Below are 12,154 nucleotides of genomic sequence, written 5' to 3'. Positions count from 1 at the left end.
TCTAAAAGAGTGTAAACCATGGAAAATTGTCGTCATTTTTTTTTTTTGGTGTCTAGAACTGACCATCTTGTGCTCAATTGTTAACGTACTGAACAATAAAATGAAAACAGCCCAAAACATTAATAAAATTAATATCAGTTTTAATGACCATACTATAAGGTTATTTAAATGGTCTATTTAAAGTATTCTCAGCTATCTTAAAGTCATCTAAACTAAAATCTCTGTGATCATATTAAATTTCTTGCTCTATGTATTTCTCTTCTTGAACAAAACCACTGACACCAAGAGTGCATGTGCATATTAGCCATAATAATATGAATAAATTCAAACAATATGAAAGCCTATTAACCAGTTATAATTCTTATTGTTTGACTACATTGCCTCGCAGCACCAATTTTGCCTTCTTCTACAACTGCCAGTCATTGCTCACCAACACGTGGCATTTCTATTTAATTGTAGCAAGGAAATGAGAGGGATCAGTTTCATGGGCCAGGATGCATAATTTATAGAAGTAGTATCATAATAGTGAATTTAGTTTGCAGTTGAACCAGACTTGAACTTTGAGGCTAGCTCTTCAAGTTTAGTCATCAGATCATTTTTCTCACTGTCAGATGCTTTTGACCATGCTAGTGGCAGATGTGTTGGTGCTGGTTTTCTATCTTGATAGAAAGCACCATTGGTCTCCTTAGACATATCAGCAACAGACAGCCACATGATTGTATCTGCACCCTGCTCAGAAGTGCGTAGACGGTCCTTCATTTTGCGATGGAAGCCTGGCATTGAGGTCCGTACTGCTGGAGTGTCAGCCCAGCCTGCAGAAAATGATCATTTGTTAACAAAATCATTAGTAACACCAAACTGCTTCTGATCACCAAGCATAAAATAATAAAAGTAAAGAGTTTGGCTCAAATCACCAGGGGGGGGGGGGGGGGGGGGGTGCCCACTCATTATTTAGGGGAGCAGGGGTGGCGCAGTGGTGAGAGGGCTCACCACCCACCAACGTGGCCTGAGTTTGATTCCGGTCCAGTGTCATATGTGGGTTGAGCTTTGTTGTTGTTTCCTCTCCTTGCTCCGAGGGGTTTTTCTCCGGGTTCTTTGGTTTTCCTCTCGCAACAAAAACCAACACTCCAAATTCCAATTTGATCTTCGATGCATGTACACGTCTTAATGAGCTCTAAGCTCTTCTGTATTAGGTGGGTAAATAAATTACATTTTTACTGATCATAATGTAGTGTCAGGCATTTTCGGTATAGTAGCTTTCAGATGTAACAAGTCAAAATAAATGTACAACTTAAAAACAAGTTCAGAAACAAAATAAAATCAACCTACAAGGCTCATTAGGATCATACCTGGATGCATGGAAGAAAAGAAAATTTCCTTGTTTTTTTCTGCCCACTTTTCTGTCATGATTACTTGCTGGCGCTTGTTCTGTGCATATGCCATGGTGCCATCAAATGGGTTCATATTCTCAAACTGGAGGTCTTTTGTATCCAATTTCATCACAAGCATACCTCCTGTAATGAAATGTGTTACACTTTTATAATAATATTAACACAGTGGGTGGAGAGACAATGTTTCATCGGGATATCCAAACACTGAGAAGAAAGTTGAAAATATGATGCACAGCAGAGTGTTTTTGACAAAATTTGAGGGGGTTTAGATAGCCAATAAAACCCCAGGGGGGTACTCCGGCTTGTAAATGACGGGGATGATCGAAGGATTTTTTGGGTGACTTGATTTAAATAGGGGATTTTTTGGGGTATTAAAAACGAACTAAAGTGCCTTGGCGCGGCCTTGGCGTATTTATGGTATGATGAATGAACAAACAGAGCGTTCAATTTTTTATGATTTTATTTGTGTTATATTATTGCCCCTCCTGGTAATTTAGGGTAATTTGACAAGGGATTTTTTTTAGGGTTATTTTTGGTCCAGGGATTTATTTGGGTAATGTTGGAAGACTTACAGATTTTTTTGGGTCCTGATTTTTGCCTCCATTCGATCATCCCCGTCATTTACAAGCCAAAGTACCCCCCCCCCCCCTGGGAATAAAACACTGTCTCGAGTGTTTGATATATCTTTTCAATCGAAACAAGAAACTTAATAAGGACCAGGAATCCAAACTTCATTCACGGTTGTGATTTTCTTTGTTTTAACTTGATGAATTATTTATAACGTGTTTGAGAAGAACTAGTTACAGCTGTACCAATGAATTTATGTTGCTTCATCAGGTTGCTTTCTCTGTCCCTGGGTTTGCAGCTGAATATCCATACCCACCCCACATAAATTATTATTGGAAATTCCAAAGGGGTCTCAAAATCCAGATTTTTCCAAGGAAACATCTGAAGGGGTGCATGGGGGGTTGTAGCAAAGTATATAAGGTACGTGTATGTCAAGAATCCCCACCACTGCCAGGTAAGGAGTTCTCTATCAACTGCCAAATGCCACCCCCTCCTCACCCCCTTTAGTGATCTCTCCTGACTACAGGCTCGCCGCCATTTGGAATTGTAATCGCAAAATGGTGCAAAGAGAAATCGCCGAATCCAGTGTCTTCATTCCGGCTATTTTCAAAAACTGTGTTTCGCATGTTTTTTTAATGGCGGCCACTTCGTGTAAGTGTTACGTAATCACGATATGGATCACAGTGATCACACCTAAATACTATTGTTAAAACCTGTACATTTACATGTAATAGTAATCACAAGGTGAAATAACGAAAACATTCGGCTTTTCTCGCGTTTTATTTTTAAAAAAATGTCAAAAAAAACTCTAAATAATTCTACAAACCTGACGAGACTGTGATAACTCTGGGAGATTCCTGTTTGAGGAGTAATGGCATGAGACCAGTCGTCAAAATATACGTTCCCAAAGAGTTGGTGGCAAAGTTCTTTTCCAAACCGTCTTCGTCAACTTCCCTCGTATTTACCATGCAACCAGCGTTGTTAATCAGCACATGAAGAGCCTCACTAGAAGACGAAAACTTCTCCACGAATTCCCAAACCTTTCTTGGCTGCGACATATCCAGAATGTGGAGTTTCACCTTGTCGTTTCCCGATGATTCAGTGATTTCTTTCCGAGCCTCTTCACCTCTCGTTTCGCTTCGACAGACCATGTGTATTGTAGCTCCTTTCTTGGCCAAAAAGGCGGCCGTATCTTTTCCAATGCCGCTATTTGCGCCTGTTATCATGAATGTTCTCGACGAAATGTCGACGTCAAGAGCTTTGGGGTCGAACGACTTTTCTGCAGCGAGGTAGCCGTTCTTGGTGTATTCACGAAAACCTTTGGCGAACCAAACTAAATTCCTATAAAACGTCATCTTCCCGATGGGTCGGTTGATTTTAACTAGAGAAAAAGCTGTTTGAAGTTGTGAAGAACAAACTACAAAATGCTCGCCTTCAAAACGGGTTGATCTTTTTACGTAATAGCGTGACACACTAACGTGACATGATCAGCCTGGGTCCAGGCCCTGAACGCCAACGGCACGCAATACGATCCTTACAAAAGACACAAGGATCGGTAACATTCTTTCAGAGATTTAGAACATATTGTGCACTCTTTTAAACCTGACTGACATTTTAATGCGTCAGTTAATTCAAGCACTGCCCAACCCTCCCCGGGCATTAGCCCGGTACTTGCTCAGGGGTGGGGCAGGGGTGGGGCATTTTTAAAAACTTTATAACTGCCTGAGGGCCGGGCATTTGCTTACCCTGGGGAATTTGACACCCTTTTGATTTTGGCTGGGCAAATAATTATGTCCTCCAATATGGACTTTGTTTCCAGAGGCAAAATTTTAATCACTGTGATTTTACATTGCTTTTGTTTCTGGGACAAGCTAATTGGTCACTCCCCAGGGCATTTGCCATTACCTTCTTATTCTGTCCAGAACCCATGAAATTTTCCATTCTTAAAAATAAGGCCAATGCCCTGGGGTTGGTTCTAATCGGATATCATGCCCTCCCTTGAAAAAAAAATCTCGATGATTTGGTAAGTGCAGAATGCAATATGGAACAATTGAAAGTATGATGTTTTATATATGTTCGTGTTTATTTGCTTTATTTTACTTTCGGAAAAACTGTTCACAGGCTACTTGTATTCTTTCCCAGGTGTTCCTTACGCTAATCTTTGCAAATGTAACACGACACTTTTGTTCGTTTGTAACAAAATACTTTTGTCTTCCTTGAAAATGCGATAACATTAAACTTTTGTTTTTTGTTTGTTTTACGGCGGCATCGATGACATTTGTTTAATTTAATTAAGTTATGGTTTAGACTGCACGAAAGACGATTCTCAAAAACTAAAGAAACAAATCTAATCAAAAAACATATTTTTCGACAGGTTTTTTAAAACGCAGTACAGCTAGGATATTTGTTTCCTGGTTATCAGGTGTTCACGCCGAAAATCCCGGTGCAAGTTTTTGCATACCTAATTACGAAAGCACTGTGAAAGTCTCAAAATCTAATTTAAATAATTCGCGGTTTTTACTTGGCGCCAAGAAGTCTGCAGGAAGCCTACCGCAAACACGCAATACAAGCGATGTTCATGATAGTTCCAGAAAACAACGTAGACTAATCTGAGCATGCGTTTGGTGTAAATTACGTTGAGTAGTACCACAAGGAGAGCAAAGGGTTTTCTGAAACAAATATATACGTTTGAGATCTTCATATGAAAGTAACGTGGATGTGCTCCAGGTTTTACCTAGGGGTACGGTCAGGTGCTCCCCACCCCCACCCCCTCCACAAGGAATAATTAATTAATTGATATTAATTAATTAATTGGTGATTAAAAGTTTACACCATAGCGCCTTAGCGCGTTAGAGGTTTAGGGGTTTATCACACGACTGCCCACCAAACCATCACACAAGTGCATTCTGCACTAAAAATGCCTGATCACAGGTTAGGTTGGTTCAGGCACGGGGAGAGAGGGGTTGAAATGGGGGGATGAAGATTGATACATTACACACTGACCACTCACAACATAATGTCACATACTAACAGTTAATTCCCTCCAGTGTTGCTGGTCCAACCTGAGAACCTGAACAAAGTATAGCCACATATGCATAAAAGATCTTGGTAAGGCAACAGTAAATTATCTTTCCCATTTTTTTCTGTCAAATTACTTGAGAGTGAAAAAATGTTGAAACTAAACTGTTTCTAAAAGAAATACAAATGGTAGCTGACTGTACAATTTATGAGTGGCTGAAAAGACTGAGTATTAAACAAATAACCTATATGGCAAGATAGAAAGTAAAGAGAAGGGCAGGGTGATGGTGAAACAAGCAAAGCTTTTAAAACCCAGTTATTTTTGCCCTTTTTTCATTCTTTACACTCTTTTCTGTATTCCTTTCTTTTCCTGTCTTCTCTTGCCATGTAGCCTGCGCCGCAGACGAAACTAAATCCTGATTTAATCCTGATTTACTAGCCGGTGTTAGATTATGTCTGCGACGCAGGCTATTGCCATGCAGACATTACTGAAAAGCCTCTGTTTCACAAATAAAAAAATGTTTTTTTATTCTGAATTTGACCATCTTCTGTTCAGAATCGCATTAATATTATTGTACATACTACTGATTCAATTCTATCATTTTTGCCTAGCAGCTATGAAGTGCATACAGCTGCTTTCAAGTCTAACATTTAGTTACATGAACATTTACTAAAACAAGATCATGCAATTCAAGGCCATTTTCTGGAATCTACCTAAAAATACAATTATAATTGAAGAGCCTTGCATATGTTGTCAATGTTTTGAAAACATGCCATGTTGTTTATATACTTTGAGATATAAGCAAACTAAATTATATTTATTTTCCGCTATACATGAAGTGATCACAAGTACACCTGTAGTAGCTAAGGCATTCTTTTCAGTTCTAAAAATTGATTCTTGTGACACGATGTGTAAATTTTTTGCACAAGTTTTCATTTGAAACTTGAACTAAGTGCACAGAGTACACATGTAAATCATGAGGTCATTAATTGCACATCAGCGCCATTCAAGAGTCTGTCATACTCAGCAAATGAGTTGTTGCGGCATCAACATCTCCCGCACATGCCTCAAGCACAGACCGAATGACCCCTTCTTCCATATTTGGAAACATATCCTTCAAGCCTGTTATGTCCTGTTCACTGAACCTTGGTTGTTGTTGTTGCTGCTGTTGCTGCTGACCAGTAGGTACTGGTTGTCCAGGCCCATATCCTCCAGGGTACATGACTTGAGTGCCAGGTACAACTGGTTGAGGTACCATCATGACTGGCATGTTAGGGTACACCATAGCTTGGGGCGGTGGGGCAGGTACTTTCTAAAATGAGTAGAAAAGCAGATCTTACACATTTCATGCCAAACATACATGATCAGATTAACCTTTGATACTTAGCCAAGTTATGTGGGGCAGCATACTAGTGATGAGTTACAGTTGACACAAACTTTCATATCATATTGGAAAAGTAATTATGGAATTAACCTCTAAAAATAAAATCTACACAGCATGAGCACTGTGTTTTATTAGGCCGGTTTACACAGTACGATTTTGTCGCATGCGACATGCTTGCGACATGCTTGTAAACGATAGGCCTACGACACAAATTGTGTTGTGTAAATCAAATCTACAACTTGTTTACGACTGTAGTAGGTGTGTCGTGAGCCTGTCGCATGCTACAAAATTGTACCGTGTAAATCGGCCTTTACAAGTTCCTCCATAATTTCCTGGTTTCCTGACCATTTGTTGAGTGCTGTTCTACACAATCAAGTGGATACCATTATTGCTGCGATTTATATAATATGCTTTTCAACTGTATCTTTTGTTTGTCAAATTTCAATTAAAAATTAACAACAGTGCTTCTTTCAGTTTTGTTTGAAAATTTTGTCAGTTCAAAAAAACACACACTTCATTAAACATAATACAAATGTGTTGCCTACCCTGTATGAAAATACCAAGTTGATCATGCCTTCCTTATCCTCTCCTTGCTTGCCACTTAGAGAGTACCAATCTTCTAGAGTTTCCCCTTCAAACACTGCATCCTTAATGGGAATCAAACCCCAAGCAATACGCTCATCCATAGAAAATGCTCGCTGAAATCAAAGAGTATACATGTAACAATAAATATATTAATAAAGTAGATAATGAATATTATTTTGTAGTTAGATAGAAAAGCAAGATCCTAAACACCCTCAAATCTGGCAATGTTTGAAGTGGTAATAGCCGATTCCCTCTATAGCGCACACCTGCAGGGAATCAAGTAGTTGTATTCATTAATTTTAACCATGCGCGAGACTCGGCAACGATGCACGTTGTTAAGTCTCGCGCATGGTTTGATGAACACAACTATCGTGATTGCCTGCAGGTGCGTGCTATAGAGAGAATCGGGCATTACAAGGAAATGCTTGTTTTTTCTAACTTAGCCAAGACAAATATGAAAATTCTGACAATTTTTTAGCTTCCAGGTTTTATCAAAGATCCCAGGCCTTTTTACTTTATTTCTTAAAAACTCCAGATTTTGACTTTATATAGGTTGACAGGTCTGAAGTTTACATTATAACAAGAAAATTGACTATTGAAAATCTGAGCAAATGCAAAGCAAAATTAAAAACATATGGAGAGAGAGCGTTTGCCGTGGCAGCCCCAAGGCTGTGGAACACAATCCCACTTGAACTTAGATTAAGTCCTTCTATTGGCATTTTTAAGAGACATTTAAAAACGTACCTTTTTAAACAGGCTTTTTAATAATTATTATTTTTTAGGTACATTTGAACTTATATTTGTAAATATCCGTTTTTAAATTTTTTAGAGTTTTTAACTTTTTAACATCATTTTATTAATATTTTTTTATTGTAAAGCGCCATGAGCAATTAGTGGATTTTGGCGCTATAAAAATACTTTTTATTATTATTTATTATTGGTTGTTTACCTCATCGAAAATTTCCACATACACATTTTTCACACCTTCTTGTACGGGTCTGTAAAACGAAAAATGATTATAAAACCAATAAAAAATATTGAGATAAAGTGCTTGCTCTGACTGGCCTACAAAATTACAGGAAAGGTTTTCCTGTGTTATCTTCTAAAAGTAATAGATTTAAATTAACATTTGTGTTTCTATAAATTTGTTGAAACACTCATAAAATTGGGAGAACTTGAGACAGCTGTAAAAGAATTTTCTAGGGCCAGTGCTCGACACTAACGCTAGTACACTAGCCCAGGACTAGTAAAATTTCATGCTTGGCTAGTAAAAGTACTCTCCTACTAGCCCATAGCAGGGATCCATATTCGTTTTTTCTCCAAGTCGTCAGCCGGGCAAGTATGCAAGATGACATACTTGCCCTGGCAAAATTTTACTTGCCCGTTCAAAAGTGAAGAATGACGACCGTACAACAAGTAAATGAAAAGTTGACTTTTTTGTTATTATCACATGTATGTAACACTGTGTATACATGAAATCTTTAAGGCAACGAATCTGTTTTAATAAAGTTTGATTCACAAGTATTTCTTAATGAGACTTTTTACTTGTCTACCTTGGCTGCCGGTTTACAAATTTCACAAAACATCATGCCCCCAAGCGGCTTGTGATGTTGCGGAAGCGTATGATGCGGGCACAAATGAAAGCCAGGGCCTCTTCGACTGCAACCACGGAAGAAAAGAACGCTTTTGCTCTTCTTATTCATATTTGGTTTGTTTTTCTGAAGTATTAACATCAGTTGCTTTTTTTCCTTTGCTGGCGGCGCCAGACCAAGATAACGGCAAATTTTCATCAAAACATCAGCTGATGCGATCTCCTCGTGTTTTCGCGGATGCAGCTGCAGTACAAAATATCAGCGGTTGAGAGCTTGAAAATTGAGCCTGCAATGATTTCATTGATGGAAAATACCGCATCAGCCAAGATGGCGGCCAAAATTATGATTTTTGCGACAGAAAGTTGCAAATTATGTTCTGTTTTCGAAAAGTTATGAATGGATGACAAGTGGTCAGAACGCAAGTAACTCATAAGAAAACTTAATAATTGTTTTTTTTTTTCATTAAGTCAAACTTAAGTCGTCCAGCGGACGACTTTATTTAATCTTTTGGTCGTCCATACGATTTTTTTTGTCGTCTCGGACGACCGGACGACTGGGAATATGGATCCCTGCCATAGACTAGTAAGATTCGTGAAAAAATAAATCAACTACAACTCTATAACTTAGGAAGTTTTTCTCCCAGAAACCTTCATCAGGATCTAGTTTCCATAGCTTGAGTAATTTAAACCAGAGCGCTTGCGACCCACATCGCATACGGATTTATATCGTACGATCAACTCGCAAACCTGACACTATCTTGGAAAAGACCCTCTGTCCTCGCTTCCATGATACTTAAAAGGGACCTGGGAGAGAGCCATAATAAGTCGGCCATCTTGGGGTTTTCGTGCGAGCGACCATGCGAGCATGATTTCAAGCTTTTGTAACACTTTACCTACAAGAAAACCGCCTTCAAGGGCCGATAATCGTGAGCCAGATTTACATTGTTTACCTGAGGACCACACACAGCATGAAGAGAAAAAGAAGTGTGATCCACGGTCAAGAAATTCTCAACCAAGTTGGATGAAAGCATTGTTGCTGCGTCTCAGTGAAGGAAAGATGTACTTGTGTGGACTCAAACAAATATAGTGCTAAGAGATTAGCTGATTCAAACTTGGCTGTTTTTATTTTTTTTAAAAGGGGGGGGGGGGTGGTGGGGCTAGTGACTTGTCCTTGTGGGCTAGTGATTATTTGTACCTACTAGCCAATTGCCTAGTATCCAAAAAAGTTAGTGTCGAGCACTGTAGGGCCCTGTGTTTTTCACAGCATTTTTTAATTCTGAAAAAAAAATCCATTTCTGTTTCAATAACTCCACACAAAAGCACAAAAAATAAAAATATTTATTTTTACTATTTTACAAATTTATACAGTTAAATAGTAATTCATTTGTAACAACGAAGATGACTCACATTGACATTAGCTTGTTCCACCGAGGATTTGTTGAACCATTATGAGCTGTCGGAGTTTCAAATACATGGTTTCCAATAGTGACACGACAGTAAGGATCCATGCGGGTAAGACCATAGTTCTTGGCTAACTTAGCCTGTAAAAGATAATACAATAAATGAAGGTGTTTGGTGAACTACAAGAAAGCAAAGACACAAACAGGTATGGGCAATACTAAGTTTGCAATTTATTCTGTACATCAGGCTGGATTTATATAAAGGTAAAGGTAAAGCATGCTTTGGAGCCAAGTGGCTTATCAGGCCGGAGCTTATCCCGGTTTCATTGTAGCATTAAGCGACTGGAAGTATTGCTATTCCCCCTGGATGGGATGCAAGTCCATCACAGGGCTACCCCAAAGTAGTAAATTCACCCATACGCATTTTATACACCTGGGTGGAGAGAGGCACTGTGAGAGAAAAGTCTTGTCTTGCCCAAGAACACAAGGTACCGCCCCAGCCAGGGCTCGAAACCGGGCTGCTCATCTCAAAGTCAAGCCTGCTAACCATTAGGCCACCGTGTCTCCCCCTCCGAACTACGAAAAGGTTACTTTTTCTGTCAGACGTGGTATAAATGGGTGGTAAGGGTTTGGACCTTCAACCAGAGCCTCCCCATAAAAAAGAAAATTGTTAAGTACCGGTAACCACTATCCCCACCCCATGCTATTGCTTTCAACCAAGTATTTTTAAATATGTCAAAGATTGCACAGACCTGTTGTACTGTGACACTTAGTCTTCCCATTGGTTGTTGTTGATACGGCTGCATAATTCCTGCAGGTTGATAATAAGTAACAGGCTGTACTGGGACCATCTGCCCTCTGCCTGAAGGATGGGGAGCTTGATTCATCGCTGGTGATAGCCGCAAGAAATCCTCTGGCAAATCACCAGTCATTACATTTGCTCGAGAAGTACCTAGCAACAAAATGACAGATAATTCAATACAGTTCCAAGACAATGAACTGGTATCAATTTAAATTATCTAACTTTATAGACTGCAAGAAGTCTCTCTTTTGCTCATCCATGAGGATGAACGCAAAAGCGAACATGATATACGAATGGCGAGTAGCATTCAGTGCTTGTGTATCACACTAGCTCGCTTTCATGTTTGTCCCCATGGAACCTCGAGCAAAAGCAAGACTGCTCTTCTTACCTTAATGCACTGTATATTCATAGTACTGTTAATTTAGTGGTCTTTGCAATAATGAAACAATTTGAAAAAATAACAGACATTTAAAAACAGTTGAACTTCCTGCAGACAGATGCCGTTAGCACCAGAAAGTGTCCACTTAGGACAGATGTCTACCTATGGGGGGGTCAAAAATGTAGTGTGACCACGGCAGGCAGCAGCTGCGGCTCTGAACCATCCTTCTGGCAATGTGTTTCACTGTGAGTACATGAGAATAACTGGTTCATATCCAGTAGAAGCTTTCTGTGGGCACATCATTTGCTTTAAATTTCACTTTTCAATATTATCAATATAACTTACATCTAGTATAATTATATGAAATTCCTTTTGTCAGTTACATTATTTATTAAAAGCATATTATCCATGTCCGTTTTGGCTATAAGGTTATTCTTTTTTCACTACCAGCTTTTACCTTTCTTTAACAAATTGCTTCGTAGTTTTGGTGTTCAGCTGCGCCAGTGTGAATTAGTGAGTGAATGGAAATAATAAGCTTACAGTGAAGCTAATTATAGCGATGTCGTTGTTTATTCAAAAGTCGCATCATGTCGCTAAAATATAGCGATGTAATAACATGTCTTTTTTCATGTAAAATGCAACATTAAAAAAGTACAGTTATGTAATGTTGATCTTCTTAAAACTATACTCGGGGAAGGGAAGGAAGTGCAAAGAGGAAAAATATAAGGATGTGAAATGGACGGTCGACATTTCTTCCGCCGATCGTTGTTGGAACTAGGCAGGTCTACATATAAGTTATCTTTTACAACAGTGAAAAATATTCGTTATATAGTTCCGTGATTGGTGATTGGAGAGAGAGAACTTTAACTGTAAATATGTAAACACTGACGTCAATTTTCCGTGTTTAGAGAGGGAGACACTCACCTGACGGAGCCGCCATCTTGAGAATTCTGTGATCCCTGGCCCGTGATGCCTTTCGCTGTATATTATGGACTCGCGTTACCGTGCGTGTTATTGCGCGCGTGAAATTTGTGAG

General features: G+C 39.0%; 2 protein-coding genes across 2 annotated transcripts; both read right to left on the bottom strand.

Annotated features, from left to right (window-relative positions):
* Positions 1 to 123: 123 nt before the first annotated feature.
* LOC144644249 (dehydrogenase/reductase SDR family member 12-like) lies at positions 124 to 3,430 on the bottom strand. The gene is made up of 3 exons (XM_078503699.1): positions 2,785 to 3,430; positions 1,350 to 1,514; positions 124 to 812 (listed from the first exon to the last, which is right to left on the bottom strand). The coding sequence occupies exons 1-3, from the start codon at positions 3,311 to 3,313 to the stop codon at positions 532 to 534; spliced, it is 975 nt and encodes a 324-aa protein (XP_078359825.1). The 5' UTR covers positions 3,314 to 3,430; the 3' UTR covers positions 124 to 531.
* A 2,048-nt stretch (positions 3,431 to 5,478) lies between these two features.
* On the bottom strand, positions 5,479 to 12,109 carry LOC144644285 (toll-interacting protein B-like). Its single transcript, XM_078503739.1, has 6 exons — positions 12,043 to 12,109; positions 10,690 to 10,889; positions 9,945 to 10,078; positions 7,896 to 7,944; positions 6,907 to 7,059; positions 5,479 to 6,289 (listed from the first exon to the last, which is right to left on the bottom strand). The coding sequence occupies exons 1-6, from the start codon at positions 12,056 to 12,058 to the stop codon at positions 5,984 to 5,986; spliced, it is 858 nt and encodes a 285-aa protein (XP_078359865.1). The 5' UTR covers positions 12,059 to 12,109; the 3' UTR covers positions 5,479 to 5,983.
* Positions 12,110 to 12,154: the final 45 nt, after the last annotated feature.

Source organism: Oculina patagonica, chromosome 2 (assembly GCF_052425735.1).
Source record: "Oculina patagonica isolate OP01 chromosome 2, crgOcupat, whole genome shotgun sequence".
In the NCBI taxonomy this organism is placed as follows: domain Eukaryota; kingdom Metazoa; phylum Cnidaria; class Anthozoa; order Scleractinia; family Oculinidae; genus Oculina; species Oculina patagonica.
The sequence above is the reverse complement of the archived record's forward strand: the minus strand, read 5'-3'. Positions and strand labels throughout refer to the sequence as shown.